The 17,538-nt window shown below is 45.0% G+C and overlaps 1 protein-coding gene and 1 pseudogene across 1 annotated transcript; one reads left to right on the top strand and one right to left on the bottom strand.

Moving 5' to 3' along the window:
* The first annotated feature begins 921 nt into the window (after positions 1-921).
* Positions 922-6,292, top strand: LOC136458462 (RGG repeats nuclear RNA binding protein A-like). The gene is made up of 6 exons (XM_066458394.1): positions 922-1,354; positions 1,692-2,091; positions 2,192-2,321; positions 5,463-5,618; positions 5,714-5,770; positions 5,881-6,292. The coding sequence occupies exons 1-6, from the start codon at positions 1,195-1,197 to the stop codon at positions 6,076-6,078; spliced, it is 1,101 nt and encodes a 366-aa protein (XP_066314491.1). The 5' UTR covers positions 922-1,194; the 3' UTR covers positions 6,079-6,292.
* Positions 6,293-10,166: 3,874 nt separating this feature from the next.
* LOC136458461 (inactive protein kinase SELMODRAFT_444075-like) lies at positions 10,167-15,283 on the bottom strand (annotated as a pseudogene).
* Positions 15,284-17,538: the final 2,255 nt, after the last annotated feature.

The following is a 17,538-nucleotide window of genomic DNA, read 5'->3' as shown; positions in this document are numbered from 1 at the left end:
ACCTTTATATTTATGCTTTTCTATAATTAATTCATAGCTGCAGTTTCTATGGTTCAATTGTGGTGAAATTTTTATGGTGGGCTAATTATTGTATGCTTAAACTATAGTAAAAATTTCATACTCATTGGATCATTTATAACTTAGTTATAGATTTATAAATACTTTTTAACAAGCATACACCTAAATAAATCTATAACTAAGTTATATATGATCCAATGAGTATGAAATTTTTACTACAGTTGAAGCATACAATAATTAGCCTACTATAAAAATTTCACCACAATTGGACCATAGAAACTACAACTATGAATTAATTATAGAAAGGCATAGATCTAAAGCTACAACAAAAAATTATACTAAAGTGTATCATATTATAAGTTTAATGTGTAGATCTACTCATGTGGAGTCCAACAAAATTAGATTTTCTATTTTACGATTTTTCTGTGATTTACTATGATTTTTTAAAGATTCGGCCAAAATAAATAAATAAATACAAAACCACCTTTGAAAGCCGCTTATAACCGGCCAGTGAGGTAAAAACGAACAGTTTTAAAAGTTCAGGTTTTACCGTTCATGGAGGAAAAACAAACTTTCGTAAAAGTTGAGGAGGTAATGTGGACTTTTTCCTTTATTAAATTATTTCATACTAGCAAATAGCAGGCCCAAAAAGCTGGCCCGACGCAGCCCATGGGATAGCTGTGGGTATGATTGTTTTGGCCTGGCTCGAGATTACCATAAACTACAGAGGTCCAGTGATTACCAACACTAAAGGCCCATTCGATAAGAAGGCCCGACACCTCAAGCCCCGATGCGAGTCAGGGCCGGCCACATGACAAAACAACCGCTCACTCTTCAGTCTTCAGTGGCGAGCACGTGATCACTCGAAGCCTGCGCATTCCTCTCGGTGGGAGAGTGATAGCTGGGGAGTGGCAAGCCCAAGTGGCGGCTAGGGTTTTACGACCTCTTTCTCTCTCTCTCTGACTGACTTCCGCACTACCACTCAGCCTCGTCTTCCTTCCACCTCCGTCTCAAAGTCTAAACCCTAGACTAGACTACCTCTCGTGTCGATTACGATTCGCCCATCCATGGCGGTCTCTTCGCCGGCGTGGTTGTTCTAGGTTGCTGATTGAAGGGTCGGATCGGTGTTTCCTGTGATTTGCAAGTGGAGTTTTGAGGCCAGGAGAGGGGGGCGCCATGGGCACGAAGAACCAGTTCGATCTCCTCGTCGACGTCGACAACGACGACCCCTCCCACCTCATCGCGGCCGCCGAGAAGAAGGCGGCCGCGTCGCCCAAGCCGGCGCCCGCCGCCCCGGCCAAGCTGCCCACCAAGCCGCCACCGCCCGCGCAGGCTGGTGAGTTCACACACGGTTCCTTTCGAATCGGATCGGAAGTCGGGGTCTCGGGTTTCGTGTTCTGAATCTGATGCGAGAATCAGGGGATTTGGGGCTGAAATGTTCCAAGGTGGTTTGGGATTGCTGTACGTAAGTGTCGATTTGGTACAGTGAAGAGCGGAGCATTTCGCTTGCCGGGTGTCTGTGGTTCCTTTAGTGTGGAATTTATCGTCATTTACACCTGTCTATTCAATCCTACGACATTCTAAAATTTGTTTTTTCCCCCTCGTTTGGTCTAGTTGTTAGAAACTTGTACAGAAACAGGTTGACATGGGATTTGATGTGCATTGCTTTGCAGTTAAGGAGTCCAGGAACTATGGTGCTCCAGCTCGTGATGGGGCAGGACGTGGTAGAGGTGGCTTCCGTGGAGGCAGGACGGGCCCAAGGCGTGAATTTGGTGAGGGCAATGCCAATGGCGTTGAGGGAGGTTATGGCGGCGGTGGTTTTGGAGATAGTGGCTTCCCGCGGAGAGAGGAAGGTGATGGAAAGGCTATGGAAAGAGGCCGTGGACCACGTCAACCTTACCGTGGGGGTGGCCGCCGCGGTGGCTATACTGATGGCGAGGCTGGTGATGAGTCTGCTCGGCCCCCTCGCCGGGCCTATGAGCGCCACAGTGGCACAGGTAGAGGATATGAAATGAAGCGTGAGGGAGCTGGCCGTGGCAACTGGGGAACTGTGACTGATGAGGCCCTTGCACAGTTAGTTTTCTTTTAAAATTTTGTATTTGCTATTCTGAAGGTATATTTAATATGGTGGATTAACTCAATGTGTAACTCCTTGTGTGCTCCAAATCATCAGAGAGACAGTAGAAACTGAGGGGACTCCTGCTGTGGCTGAGGATGAAAACAAGCCAGAGGAGGTTCCACAGTCTGAGGCTGAGAAGGGCAAGGAGGGCGAACCAACTGAAGCAGAGGAGCCTGAAGATAAGGTACAAGTTGTGTTCTTTATCTCATGAAATCAATTTGCATGTATACTGTACTGTTGTGGGCTTGAAGAAATATCATTTCTCCCTCCATAAATGATATTGATTTGTTATGATGTGAAGAAACAAATTTCTTTAAGCTTGAAGTTTATTTTGTTTTCTAGCTCAAGCTTTAATCGCACGTGCTTAAAACATAATTTCAGTGGTAGAAATGTCTGAAAATAGTTTCAGGACACCCATCTTGCATGTAATGGATGGTATAACTAAAAGTTTTATGTCTTGTTTCTTCTCTGCTACTGTCATGTTTTCAGTTTTTGTTTAAAAATTGTAAAGCTTAAGCATCTGTTGATTCCTTGTGCCAAATCTTGTCATTCTTGTATACCGGCAGACAAGTTAAGTTGTTTCTGCAATCTAGGGAGCAATATTTTAGATTTAAAATATCTACACTAGATGCTGTTGTGGCTTCCTATTTAAACATTGGAATATATCAGACAGCTAGCTGAGCTCCCTGAAGCTTTTCAGGATAGAAGGCTACAGATTATTAAGGTACCACATGGAAAATGACATGTGTTCTCTAGGTCCACATGATAGTAACTAGAAGTGATGCGTGAAAGGTTATATAGACTTTTCATGTTTGCATAGTGCATCAATTGACCCTTGAGTTTCTAGGAGTATACAATTGTTGATATTTTCAAATGGTAAGTGCTGAAGCTGCAACTTAGATATGACTTCATGTCTTCGATTTCCTAAAGATATCATGCAATGCTTGTTGTAGTTGTAGTCATTTTGTTGCGTCTGACATTTTTTCTTGGATGCCAGCCAAAGCTGTTCTTCCAATTCTTAACTAACATAAATTTTCTCGGTGCTAATTATTCAATATGTTTGTACCTACACCCTGATCTGTGGAGCAGCTTAAGATGAGTGATTCATAAATACTGTTGCATAAATTCTAGAAGATCATGGATTGAAATGTTTGAGTTATTTCCATTCACACTATAATACTACGTTACACGGATATTTCGCTGGGACCTCGTATCGCGTATCGGATACGTATCCAACACGGATACGCATCCGATACGCCGCCGATACGTATCCTCGGAGTATCCGATTTTTTCCTATTTTCGTGAATATTGGATATGTGAGCTGATACGTATCTGCCTTGCCGATACGCCCAGCCCAACAAGGACGGTGCCTTATCCTCTGTCACCAACGCCCGCAGTCACATGCCCGTGCCTCGTGCTGCATCCCCGTTCCCTGCTTGGTGACGCCGCATCACCGCTTGCCGGCTGCTGGCCACCGGCAATGAGCCTCCGCCTCCGCCTGGACGCACATCACAACCAGCCGCCGGCCTAGACGCGTCGTTGCGCGCCCGTACGCCCGAGCGCCGCCGAGGCGCCGATGCTGCCCACACCCCCCAATCCCGCACGGACGCCTCACGTCCGGGCGCACAGCGGCATGAGCACCACCACCCCATGCGCCAGTGCGTGCCTGCACTTGCAAGCGCCGACGACACAGCCCAGACGACTCCTCCCACCTTGCTGCCCACCCACCCCGGAGGCCGTGGCGACCTCCTGCAATTCCCCGTGGTGATTCAGCAGCAACCTCTGGTGATTTCCCCTTTCAATTTCTTTCTTCCCCTCCTGATCTAGTCACTAGTTCTTCCTCAATGGTGGCCTCCAGTTTGTTTGTTTTTTTTTCTCTTCCCGTGTGGAAACTGGAAGGATGGGAACGACAATGACTGGGGGAATGAGCGGTGGAGAGATGACTCTGATTTTTTTAATGTGTCGGTGGGGATAAGTGGTGGACATCAGAGATCTACGTTTGTTATTATTATACTACTATATTAAGTAGCTATTAGAAGTTGTGAAATAATTGTAGTAGTCTCTGATCAGCTGCCAGTAATTTTAAAGTATCTTATTATTTATTTTTTGTAAAAAAATAATAAAACATATCCACGTATCGGGATTTTTCAAAAAAAATGGCGTATCCGTATCCGTCCGATACACGTATCCGTATCCATGCTGCATAGCTATAATACTTAAATCTTTTTAATGGGAAGCAACAATAGAGACTTTTCCTAATCAGTTATATAATTCATACTGCACTACTATTTGGCTCCCAATTCATGTGGTTTTTTTTTCTTCTCATGCACACTTACTGGTGAAAAATGTGAAAATACAATCTACAGATTTTTCATTTATATGCTTAAATTAACCACTAACATAACAAGTACTGAAGTACTAGTCAATGAAGTGTATAGAGTCTTTACCATTATAATCAATCTGGTCTCTTCTGAGCTGGGAATATGCCATCCATGTGCTGTGCACCACCTGAAGTATGTGGTTGTAATTATATAACTGTGTGACTACATGAACTGAGTGATTCTGCTTAGCTGCAGTCAATAGCAAGCTGTTTTCTGTGTTTTAATTTTTGAGTACTGATGATGGGAAAATGTGCTGTCTTTGCACAGCTGCATCATAGTGTTGACATTATATTCAGAAATTGTTTGCCATGCTCTTGTTTTTCCATGCTGATCATGGGCTGATTGATCCAGTGAGTCTTGCACATCCAACAAAATTGTTGGCTCTGCAAGTTCTCAATTTCACCCAGCCTATAGATAGCTCAGGTGGCAGCGTCAAGGTTTTCATGCATTACCTTTCCGTGCATGATGAATTCAGGAAACTGCTGTACATTTATAGCCCTCTATTAAAAATGTGAACACACTTGATCAACCGCCGGCATGCCGCATGCACATACAACATATCTCCGTTAGCCTTTTTTAGAGAGCCTTTGTCGTGTGGTTTATGTTAACTAATTGAGTTCGGTGATATGCTTAATAATATTTATATCATGGCAATTCTTCCTCTTTTTTTTCTGTGGGTTCTTTTAGTATGTATTGTGTTTGTGACACTTCCTTTGGCATTACCTTTTGTGCACGCTCCTAATTCTGACCCCCCCCCCCCCCCCCCCCCCCCCCCCCCCCCTGGCGTTCAAATTATTATAGTTTATTGTTCTAGCATGCTCGAGTCTAGATGGTGCAGTGTCCTATTGTCCTTATGATAGTATGTAAACAACAAATTTCTTTAATAATATGAACTCATGGTTGTGCTTCATTGAATTAAATCATATTTGAACCTACTTTTACAGGAGATGACATTGGAAGAATATGAGAAAGTATTGGAGAAAAGGAAAGCTTTACTTGGACTGAAGTCTGAAGAGAGAAAGGTTGAGGTGGACAAGGAGTTGCAGTCCATGCAACAGCTTTCAGTGAAAAAGGGTGACGATGAAATTTTCATCAAGCTGGTAGAAACAATCTATCACACTGCTCTTTGCACATAATCTACGGATTGCTCCTCCTCTTTTGACAGAGTGTTGCTCATTTGACTATATGGCGGCAGGGTTCTGACAAGGATAAGAAGAAAGAAAACTCAGAAAAGGATGAACGTGCCAAGAAGGTCTGTATAACATTCAAAGCTTTTTTCCCCCCTAAACTAAGTCTCATGAAACTCTTCCTTTGGCCCCAGTTCTAATTCATTTACGTTCGTTTTCTTTTCTTCTCATGCAGTCTGTCAGTATCAATGAATTCCTGAAGCCAGCTGAGGGTGAAAGGTACTACAGCCCTGGTGGCCGGGGTCGTGGTCGTGGCAGAGGCCGTGGTGACCGCGGGGGTTTCCGTGGTGGGTATAGCCCTCGGGAGTTCGCTGCTGCGCCAGCACCGGCGATTCAAGATCAAGCACAGTTTCCCTCACTCGGTGGGAAGTGAAGGCTCCCAAGCTGCTATGAACTCATTGTTTAAAAGTTAAAACAACTCGTGTCCTTGCACCTATCCGACGCATTAGTACTGTACTGCCGCTCTATATCAGAGCCAGGTGTTTGTCACACAGTTAAGCTTCTGTTTTCCTTTTAATTTTCAATAGGATGCCTGCATGTCATGTGATACCATTGTCGGTTAAAAGATTTTGCTCAGCATGAGTCTAGCTCGTTCTTGTCAGGTGATCTTTATTAAAAAAAAAAGACAACCGTGCATCTCTTTCCAGTTTGCAACTTAAGATGTAGTGGAGTGAAACGATTTGGTTATATTTCCCAACGCGATAGTCCGACCTAGGACCCTTTTTTTTCTTTCTATCTTTCTTTCTTTTTAACTACTACTTCTGTCCTAACAAATAAAGAAATTCTAGGTGTAGCATAAGTCAGACTATCATAAGTTTTATGCAAATATATTTTGACTTAGTTTATAAAAATTTAGTGTTAACATTCGTTACTCCAAATAGATATATTATGAAAATATATTCCATAAAGGATGCAATGGTATTTATTTTGCATCATAAATATTGTATCATTTTGTATAAATTTACTCAAATTTAAAATGATTCATTTAAAGATAAAGTTAGAATTGTATTATTTTCAAGATTGATAGGTCAATGTGATGAGCACAAGTCCTTTCAAGATATCTTTCCGAAGAGCACTGGTGGGAAATAACGCCCTGTTCGTTTTGCTTATAAGCCGTACTTTTTCAGTCAATGAATAATATTTTTCTCTCACAATAAATCAGCAACAATACTTTCAGTCATGGCTTATCAGCCAAGCGAACAGGGCATAAGTTAGTGGCTTGGCATGATTACTTAACTGATAGTGATGCCTATATACATGATTGGATTGTATGGAGACTCGAAATTCCTCTAAACTTCGATTTCTACGCAATGGTGTCATCCTCACCAATGGTAACTTAATAAATAAATAAGATGGCAAGGTAGCAAACAATGTTGTTTTTGTTGTCCTGTTGATGAGATAATCTAGCATTGGTTCTTTGAATGTCCTTGCACAAAGTTTCTTTGGAGATATGTTATAACTAATTTTGTTTTACATCCTCCTAGTTTTGTTGCACGCATGTTTGATTCTTGGCTAGAGTAAACAAAAAGAAAATAATAAACACCAAAGATTGGGATATTCTATGTTCATTACTAAACCAAAGATGATTATGACCATAATAACATTATTACATAATTGCACCCGCAGCGAAACCAAACCAATAATTCTTACAAAACAAAAGTGCATAATAAAATACCATCTCTCCTTCAGCAAATTTGGTTGCTAAACCCCCTTTCATGCCTTGTGAAGATCTCCATAGTTGTTTTCTTGGGTGCTAGGTATTCCCAACACTCAAGATCTTGATCCCCTCCTTTTGCAAAGCAACTAAAATCCCGTCCAATGTATGTCTGTTAATAACACATGCATACAAGACTGAATAGTTTGTTTACCAAATACGACTGAGCCGTATCAACCAACAACAAAGGTAGATCACTAACTCCACAAAATATTTTGAACTTGGTTTTTCGGTTCGCTCTAGGTAGCCAATCATTGTGCTGGATCCCAAAAGTTGAAGATAGTCTCAAAGAGCAATATCCAAATAATACATGCAATCAGGTTATCACATCAGAGAAATCAAATATCCAACACAAAAAAGACTCATACTGTGGGGAACTGCTCCAATACTCTAAAAAATTGCACGCATCTTAAAGCACTCTATCCAATTAATTAAATAATTATTTTCTAATTACAATTCATCTGGGTCCCGTAAGGATCCGGCCCTTCCAAGCCCAGACCGTGTATGTAGCGCATATCCAGCCCATTTGTTTCTCTCCTCGAGATTCCTTCGTACTTAGTGACGAGGTCTCTTCACGGCGGCGAACCTCCACGCACGGTATGTCCAGCCCAAGTCGATCTGATCTCCATCTTCGGTTTCGTGTGAGAAGATGGGTGTCTGCGGCTGTCTACTGCGGTACTGCCGTGTGGTGTGGAGGAGGTAGGCAAGGAGGGACACCACGATGGCTGCATAGTGGAGAACCTGACACCGCCGCCGAGGTAGCACCCTCTAAATCCATGGCCTCCGTGGCTCCGTCGCATCACCTGGTAATAGATGGATAATATAAAAGGAAATTATATTTAATTAATTTGATGGGCTGGGCATGGTCTGGGCTTGGAAGGGCCAGATCCATGCGGTATATAGATGGATAGTATAAAAGGAAATTATATATTTTAATTAATTTCATGGGATGCTTTGAGATTCGTGCGATTTTTTAGAAAGAGGAGTACTAGAGCAGTTCTCCATGCTGTGTTGAGTGACCATCCGTTGCTGCAGCGACGAAGCCAGCGGGGGGGCTACTCGTGCTCCAGCCCCCCCTACGGCCATGATTTACATGGAGCCCGGGCTTAGCCCGGGCTACCGCCATGAGGAGGAAGAAGAAGGCAAGGAGGGGCTAGAGGAAGAAGAAGAGGAAGCCAGCCCTGGCTTCGGCGCTGCGTTGCTGAAACAGTCAAACAACTTTTTTTTTCTTTTGTCACCAAAGTTTTCTTATTAGCTTGGCCAAGTATTTACATTGCCAAAATGTTCAAATAAATTGTCCATCTTCCTCGTGAGTTTAAGCTTTTATGTTAAATGGGTAGATACGTGCAATTTAATAGAGTTAGAGGTCTCCAAATCTTAAAAAGCTCGTTTTGAAAAAATCGGCTCCTATTCTACGTCTGAGGCCCGAGTGAGCCTTTGGATGGTCGGAATTATTTATTGAAATACAACAAGAAAATGTCCACTTTTCTCATCAGGATAAGCTTTTTTTATTTGAATTGGCGCGCGCCTAATACTCGGTACAAAATCGTTGGTACTATGATCGGCGGTGGCATGGCATCCAATAGAAGAGACCCTAATCCTATCCTATCTTGTAGCAGATCATCTTAGCGCAGCAGTAGCGCATCCCCACGGGCGAGGACCGAGGACGTGTGGACCGCGGTCCGGCCAGACGGCCAGTTGTGGCTCTGGCTCTGCGACCACCGGGTCAACAGCCGGCCCAGGCACCCCCTGTTCCTCCATGAACGATGAACGAACGAGAACGATGATTGCTCCTGCTTGCCTGCGCTGCGCCACCGTGCACGGACCACCACGCCACAGCACAGTGACAGTGGCATCTTGCTCGCAGTCGCAGCCACAGCCAGCCACACCGTAGCTAGCTCTAGCTGGAGCACTACACGAGTTGCTACAAGCCGGCGTACGCACGGTGGCCCCCCGGCCGTCGTCGCGTCTGGCGCGGCGCACAGGAACGCAGGCAATGATGAGCGCTGCTCTGGCCTCTGGGCTCTGGCTGCTGGCAGCCGCTGACATGCAGTTGATGCCGGGACGTGATAGATGTGTCCACGGCTCCACGCGACGCGACGCCGGCCTGGACGTGTCGCGCGCGGGATCGCGGCAGGGCAAGCGCTCCAGCAGAAACAGAACAGACAGAGCAGCAGCCGTCCCGTGCATCGGGCTCTCTCTCGGGCCAGCATCTTTTCGCCGTTTGCAGCAGGTGCAGGGAGGCCTTCTGCCTGCCGCCTGTCGTCAGACGCGCTGCAGGCCTGCAGCCGTTACAGTGCGGCACTGTATAGGGTACGGGTAGGGCGCCATGGCCTGCTTTGCAGTGCACTGTTCCGGGTGCACACTATGGAATTTTATGGTAAATCCCATGATGGCACTGGGTTATACAGATATAATTTTTAGTTTACGGGATTAAGGTTTTGTTCGGTTGATTTGTTATGAAAAAAAAATATTGGTATTTCACCGAAACGGTACGACGATAAGTTCCAGCGAACAGGGCCTAACTCGGGCCCGTCGTGGATGGCAACCACTCATGTGGCATTATACCTGCTACGTTACCTGTATCGCAACGAATGCAAACAGCATAACTGGCAGGAACAGCGTTGAGATACCACCAGTTCTGTATGTCAGGACGTCTGTGTGTGCAACTGCGCTACTTTTCGAGAATGTGCGCGCGCGCGACAGTATAACAATCACATCGAGATCCAAATCCCAAAGTAATCAGGCCTCGAGTCTCATGTGACCATAACAAAGATGAAAGACCATTGCCTGTGTACGATCAGGTTACTGAGATTCCAAGCATAACTATGGCCACTTGTGATCGCATTTTCCTAAAATCAAACACAAAATATGAGCTCACTTGCAGCTCAATATACTTGTAAACCTATTACCATTTCTACTATACACCATGACAAAGTATCAGCAAAAGCTTTCAGCCTACAAATTGCTAGGAAGTGAACCCAAAAAAAAAAAACTGAGACCAGGAGGTAGGGCGAGGGAATAATACAGGACTGGGCAATCTCAGCTTCACCGCATTATGAGGGACACAGCACTAATATCTGTTGGAGATACTCTGCTTGTCTCGGTCCCAAGAGGCCCTCAAAGCACTGTAGGAGCGTTTCCCCTCTCCTGCCCTTTGCGATTCTTGTTGAGCCGGGCTACTACTGTGCTCCTGGTAATGTTGTTCGTTCAGCATTCTCCAGCTTCTGCTCCCAGAATCACTACTACTGCCAGTAACAGAACCAGATTCCACGACCATGTCACCCTCAAGAATGCGAATAACCTTTATTCACAAGACACAAGGGTAAGCATACATGCAATCTAGCTTTTATCACTGTAAATGGAGATGTAAAAAAATTAGTTTTATCACTAACATGGGACATGCGAGGCCTTGAATGTGGGTCACGTCTTATGCACAGGTTTGCCGCGTGCAGCATGCAGTACACCTCGTTTTCAGAGTAGCGCTCTCCGAGTCGTGGGTCTATGAGCTCGTCAATTGCATACTCCTCCAAGAATGGGCGTGCCTGTACAATCCAAATCTTGCAAGTTAACAGAAAATTTATCTGCTACCAGAGTGGAGTTCCACAAACCCTATGAATCTTTACTGTGAAGCAAAATGTGTAGGCTCTTAGCAATCCAAAAAATAGGCTTGCCTAGGGAGAAATGAGGATCGAATATGCAACTCACCCATTCAGTTAGAAGCTGCTGACCCTTTGGTCGGTTAATGTCAACAGCCTTCCGCCCAGTGACAAGTTCCACTAACACAACCCCAAAAGAGTATACATCAGCCTTTTCTGTTATTTGCCCACTCTGTGCATATTCAGGTGCCATATAACTGCAAGACAGTAATAACGTTCTCTTGTTAGCTGCACTCAAAAGCTGAAATTGCCTATGACAAAAATATTCATAGACTTGAGTCATAAAACCCACCCAAATGTGCCAATAACTCTTGTTTCAACACCCATGTCTCCATCAGGTTGCCATCGCGCCAGGCCAAAATCTCCAACCTGTCGGGCAATCATTATGGAGCTTACAATCATAACATGAAATTAAGAGTTCAACAGGAAACACAAAAAATATTGTATGGTTGGCAGAGTTCAGCAGACAATAGATGCATCACTCCATACAAAATCTGCATTTGGATAAGGCCATCCTATCATGCAGATAATTGTAATAGCAAAGAATAGAATAGATTGACCTCCCTAAGCAAGACTCCCAACATCATCAGAAAAGTTTAATGGCAACAATAGTCTATCACCAGTCAATACGAAGAATAATTGCCTGATGATTGCATGAGTTGCAGAAACTTTAACCTATATGGATAGGTGCCTAATGCCAAAGACACAAGATAGGACTATACCAGTGGTTCGAAATCATGTGTGACAAGGATGTTGTTTGGTCTCATGTCACGATGGATTATGCAGCCAACCCTGCATTCCTCGTGGAGGTACCGCAGCCCACGAGCAGCACCAATTGCAATCTTTTGCCGTGCAGTCCACTCCAGTGTTTCTCTATTACGACCTGAATGATATTTCAAGAATGGTTTAACAGGTCAGATATATGTCAACATCACTAGGTTTGCAGGACTCTTGGCACAAAAAAAAAAAGTGAAACAGAGAGGGGAGGAGAAATAGGAACACAAAAGTTGTTAGGTGCATCATGAACTTGGAGACAGCAAGTACGATAACCAAACTAATGGTTTTATGTACATAAATGTTACCGAGAAAACGATCTTACCATAGAGATGTGAATCCAAAGATCTGTTGCAGATGTACTCGTAAACCAATAAACGCCTTCTGTCCTCAACACAAAAACCAATCAGCATTACAACATTTCGGTGTTGTGCACAACTAAGAACTTCCACCTCTGAGCAGAACTCAACATCACCCTGGGAACTAGCAAGCTTGTGTTGCTTAACAGCAATAGCCTGCCCATCAGGAAGGACACCCTCGATGAACAGACCCAAATCCACCTTCAGCTAAGAAATTTGCTTGGGAGAAACCACCAGTTGCAAGTTCCAGTTCAGCATAACTAAACCACCGAGGAGGCTTTCCGAAAACAGGTGCCTTGTGCTGACATATTGAACAAAGCGGGAGGTGGTCCAGGAGGTGCATTCCTTGCCAACGAGACAGCATCCCTAACATCTCCTCGGAAGTTTAAGTCTGACCTGCTTCTCATAGCACTAATTTCATTCAGGAGATCCAGCTTGGAAATCTTTTCCAGCAAAACATCTGCAGTTGCAGTACGCGTTTTCGTGGAACTTTACCAAGTGATCTTGAGGATGCTCCCTGTAGAATATCAGACATCCATGGCTGAAGTGAGAAATTTGCTGGAGGGCTCAATGTTTCACACTGTCTGAAATCAGAAATATTGACATCTGAATGCTGAATTTTATCCTTTGTTGCTTGCACCTCTTTCTTCAGAGAACCATTTGTTTCAGAAGCAGAAAATGGAGACGTCGCAGGGTCCGAACTCGAGGCAGAGGAAGTTCCAGCTTCAGTACTTCCGAAAGGCGTCTCCAGGTCTGGGCTGCTATTTGGGGTTACAGCAGGTCCTCGGATTGAACTCCGTGCCTCCTTAACATCAGCTGCAGTTTTACCAGTAGAACCATCCAACACAGGTGGAAACTGCACATGTTGCTTTAGACTCTTTATCAGGAGATCCCACAAGATTAAGTCGAAGGACTTTAGGCTGAGAACGCTTCATAACAACAATGTTGCAACTGAAGCTCCTCCCACACAACGCTTCTCCTCATGCTTCAAAATCCCTGAGCAACAGGAACATACAATTTATTAAGCCAAAATAACAATGAAAGAATGTAGGGCTGTATTCAAGAAACTACTGTTTTAGGAGTTGATCATTACTTGTCTAGCACAACCCAGCTTGCCTGTGCTTGCTTACACTCGGCAGCAACAACACCAGAAGGAGCGCCGGAAACAAGCTTATACTTCACATTTATCTACAGAAACAGCAATAAATTAAGCACACAAGTATATGACAATTTTATTAACATGTAAACGAGCATTAGCCCCAGCTCCAAACCTTGTCTATATCATACTCATCGAGTTTTCTTCAACATTTGAGAACACAACTCTGATAAATCACATTTCTGATCCAACATAGACTTATGGCCACTTGCACAGTCTCCGGCAAAACAGCGGAAAGCCCCAGAACTTTCTCTGCCTGAAATGGAGAAGTGTGCAGATATTTTCAGGCAACTACAGCAAAAACCGGGGAAACATTGACAACTCCAGGGAAGGAAGACCATGGAATTAGGTGATCGTTGTAACTAAAGTGCATATGATTAGTAGTACAAGCAAACGTGCACGAGAGCACTCATTGATATCCTGATTGATGTAGCAACAGGAAAGCGAAAACCAGAAACAAAGAGCATCAGAAAACAGCTTATTGCATAAAGGCTATAGGAATGCAAGGAAAGGAAGCAATACCAGAGTTCTGTGCCGGGATGACGACGAGGAGTATGATACTTCCGCCAGGCTGGACGACATGCGTGAGCGCCCAGACGATGGCGTTCTTGGAGATTTCCCTGGTGGCTGCCCTCAACCGCGACCACCACCTTCTCTGCCGCCACGGTCGCGGCGGCCGCGCCCTTGCCAGCCACGGACTTGCCCTTCCTTTGCAGCAGCTGCTGGTGGGAAGAGCCCACCATCATCTCCTTCCTCTAGGCAACCAGCAATGCCTACAAATCCAGAACTCTAAGCCAGAAGGCCCAACTGCCGAAGCAAATAACTCAACAACCCAGACCCAAGAAAGAAGCAGCAGCCAAAGCAACTAAAGACTGGAAGTGATTCCCGCCTAGTACAAACAACACAACAACCGCGCCGGGGGCTTTAATGGCAAACGTGGAGGGGTAGACGAGCGAGCGAGCGAGTACCGCGCCGCTGGCAGTTGCCACCAGAGTTGGACGCCGGACCTGCTTGCAGCCGGCGGGGCGGAACCAAAAAAGGCGAGCAACACGCCCGGTAGAGATGATTGCGTTAAAAAAGGAGGCGGCCTTTTCCCCCAGTTCAAGTGTTGGGCTGGGTCACGAGGATTGAGAGAAAGATCGCGGCCTTTATGGGTGGCCGCAGATGGGAGCGGGGCACCACCGCTGTGCTACTGCGCCGCGCCTGTGCTGTGCTGCTGTGAGTGTCCGCGCCGCCACTGTAGCCGGGAAGGAAAGGTGACCCCGCCCCCCTCGGCTTCTTGCTGCTGGTCAGATTGCACAGTGCAGCCCTCGTCCTCCGCCCGCCCAGGCGCCCACACGATTCCAGGCACAGCCGCAGGAATCGCCATTAGTTCACAGACTATTCGAGTCCTCGCAGATCTCGCCGCGCTTCGGCGCCTCAGAATTGGCCTCCCCATGTTGGAGGGAATCAAAGCCGGAATCGAAATTTCTCCCGACAAGGAAATCCCCTGCCCCAAAAAATCCAACGCTGGTAACGGTCGGCGAGGAGGGATTAGACTCGCATTTCCTTCCTTAATTAAACGAATGAATGCATGGTATACCAACTCCAAAAACAGGGGGAGACAAAACCGTCCAGTTTCTGCAGCTCCACATCCGAGCGGACGAACTCGCAACCCCCCTCAAACGAAGGCGGAACCGGAAACCAGAGGCCCCGAAGGGGAAGAAAAGACGCACCGGGGGACGCGATAGCGACGAACGGGCTCCGGCCTCCAACCGCCGCCGCCGGCAGCGTACCCTCTCCTCCTTGACGAGCGACGCGGGCAAACCCTAGCCCTCAGTGCGAACGCGTGGAAGCCGGGACGGAGGCGTTGGAAGAAGTGGCCATTAAAGAGACAAGCGCGCCGAAGCAATTAAAACCTCCATTGCTCCGCGCGCTAGCCTCTCAGCTACTACTACACTACCTCTTCCTCTTCCACGAGACCACGACCTTCCACAGCACAGCCCGATCGCCGTCGACGCGGAATTACCCTCTTCGCCCTTGCGTCTTTCCAATATTACTAGCTATGCCACTCTCTGGATGGGGAAACGCATTTAAAAACGGTAGCTGGGCCCAGAGAAGCAACTCCCGTCGGTTTCTATCGGACGGCCGGGGAGCGCCCTAGAGTAAATGCTGCCCAGGGTGCCCTCGTGGGCCGGGCCGAGCAGGCTGTCCTAGCTGGGGACCACCTGGCAGGATCAGAGAGGACTCGTGGCGGGTGTGCGGTCCCCCGCGCGCGGAGGGCGCGCTGTGTCTGTGTGTCAGTGTTGTGTGTGTGCAGTGGACAGTGACATGGTCCTCGTGGACGTGGTCCACCAAGAGCTTAGGCTCCAGTGCGTGCTGCTTCTGTTTGGTGCAGCCGCTGCCAACCGCTGGATCCCAGGGTTGATCTGGTCTCTGTTGCCACCTGCCACTGCTTCTGGGTTCACCCACTGGGCCCAGTTTAGTTCCAAAATTTTTAATAAAATGGGCACGGTAGCGTTTTTATTGTTATTTGGCATTAATGTTTAATCATAGTTTAATTAGGCTTAAAAGATTCATCTCGTGGATTTATCTAAACTGTGTAATTAGTTTTATTTTTTATTTATATTTAATACTTCATGCATGCGTCTAAAGATTCGATATGACGGAAAATCTTGAAAAATTTGGACGTTTTGGAATGGAACTAAAACAGGCCTCCAGTGCTGATTGCCAAAAAAAAAAAATTGTCTGAACTTTTTACAGGACTTTTTTCGCTCGATGCAGTGGAGGTGTCCGTGTGTGCGGCGTCTTATCCGTTTTTGCGGTCACGTGGTACTTTGTTTTGTGTGTGGCCACCTGACCCGACTCCTGAAAGGAAGATGATGGTACAGTACGTTCCTATGTCATAAGTCGTAGCTGAAAAATAATATTGGTTGATTTGTTGTGAGAGAAAAATATTATTTATTAGTTGAAAAAAAATACAGCTTATAAGGCAAGCCAATGGGACACTACTCCCTTAGCATTGTTCGTGATGGTTGAGTATTGCAACTGCTGTGTCCTTGAAGGTAGTTCAAACCCAACAAAATAGAGTTCCTTTGTCTACGCTACAATCCGCCAAATTCAGATCGGTTAGAATGGATTAGAATAAAAATTAAAATAATTTTCTGGCTTGAGATCGATGTTGTTATGTATGAAGGTGACCTCAAGCAATCCATGTCATCCTTCACACTGATGAATTCTGCACACACACCCCGAAGCAGCTAGTATTGGTCGTACATCTATATATATATATAATATATATATATATATATATATATATATATATATATATAGGGAGAGGCTATTCAGTAGCCGGCTACAGAATAAGTTATTCTGTAGCCACCTCCATTTACTATAATTTTATATACTAATTTACCATAATGTCAATACATATTTACGATAGTTGGGTTACTATAACACACAGAAATATTACATAACATATAGTATCTTATAAGGGTACTATAATCTCATAAATTAACATAGTAATTATCGTAACTCAGGTGCTATAGACATAGTTATTGTAGCCACTATAGAGTAGTAGTTATATATATATATATTATATATCTATATATATTTCATTTCTTACATAAAATGTACGTCAGATATCACATTGCACTAGCTCGTACCTACTGCATGAGAGTGACCATACGTGCATACAGTACAACACCACATGTCTTCTCTCGTACGTAGTGCTACACAATGAGAAAGGACGAGAAAACACAAGGATTGCGCACTTATTAACCGACCGTGTAATAAGCTAAAAGACTCATGATATACCAATGAGATTAGGCTCTGTTCGTTATAATTCGTCTTTTTCAGCTTATTTTTTTTAGTGAAAACAGTGTTTTTCTCTCAGAATAAATCAATCGAAACAATGTTTTGGTTTGTTTTTTCAGCCAAGCAAACAGATCCTATGGTAACGTAGGGGATGGATAGGGCCCTGGTACGGTACGTGCCACCAACCTGTATAATTATATATCTACTACTCATCCTAACCACACCTACCTCCCTGTACCTTGTACAACGACAACATATATACATGATGAGCTCCCGTTGTCGTGAATGTACCTAAGCCATGATGCCCCCGCCTCGGCAAGTTGTATGTCACCAACAAACCTCTAAATGCTGTACACCGGCCGGGACCGGCCATCGT

This window comes from Miscanthus floridulus, chromosome 6 (assembly GCF_019320115.1).
Source record: "Miscanthus floridulus cultivar M001 chromosome 6, ASM1932011v1, whole genome shotgun sequence".
Taxonomy (NCBI): Eukaryota; Viridiplantae; Streptophyta; class Magnoliopsida; order Poales; family Poaceae; genus Miscanthus; species Miscanthus floridulus.
The sequence above is the reverse complement of the archived record's forward strand: the minus strand, read 5'-3'. Positions and strand labels throughout refer to the sequence as shown.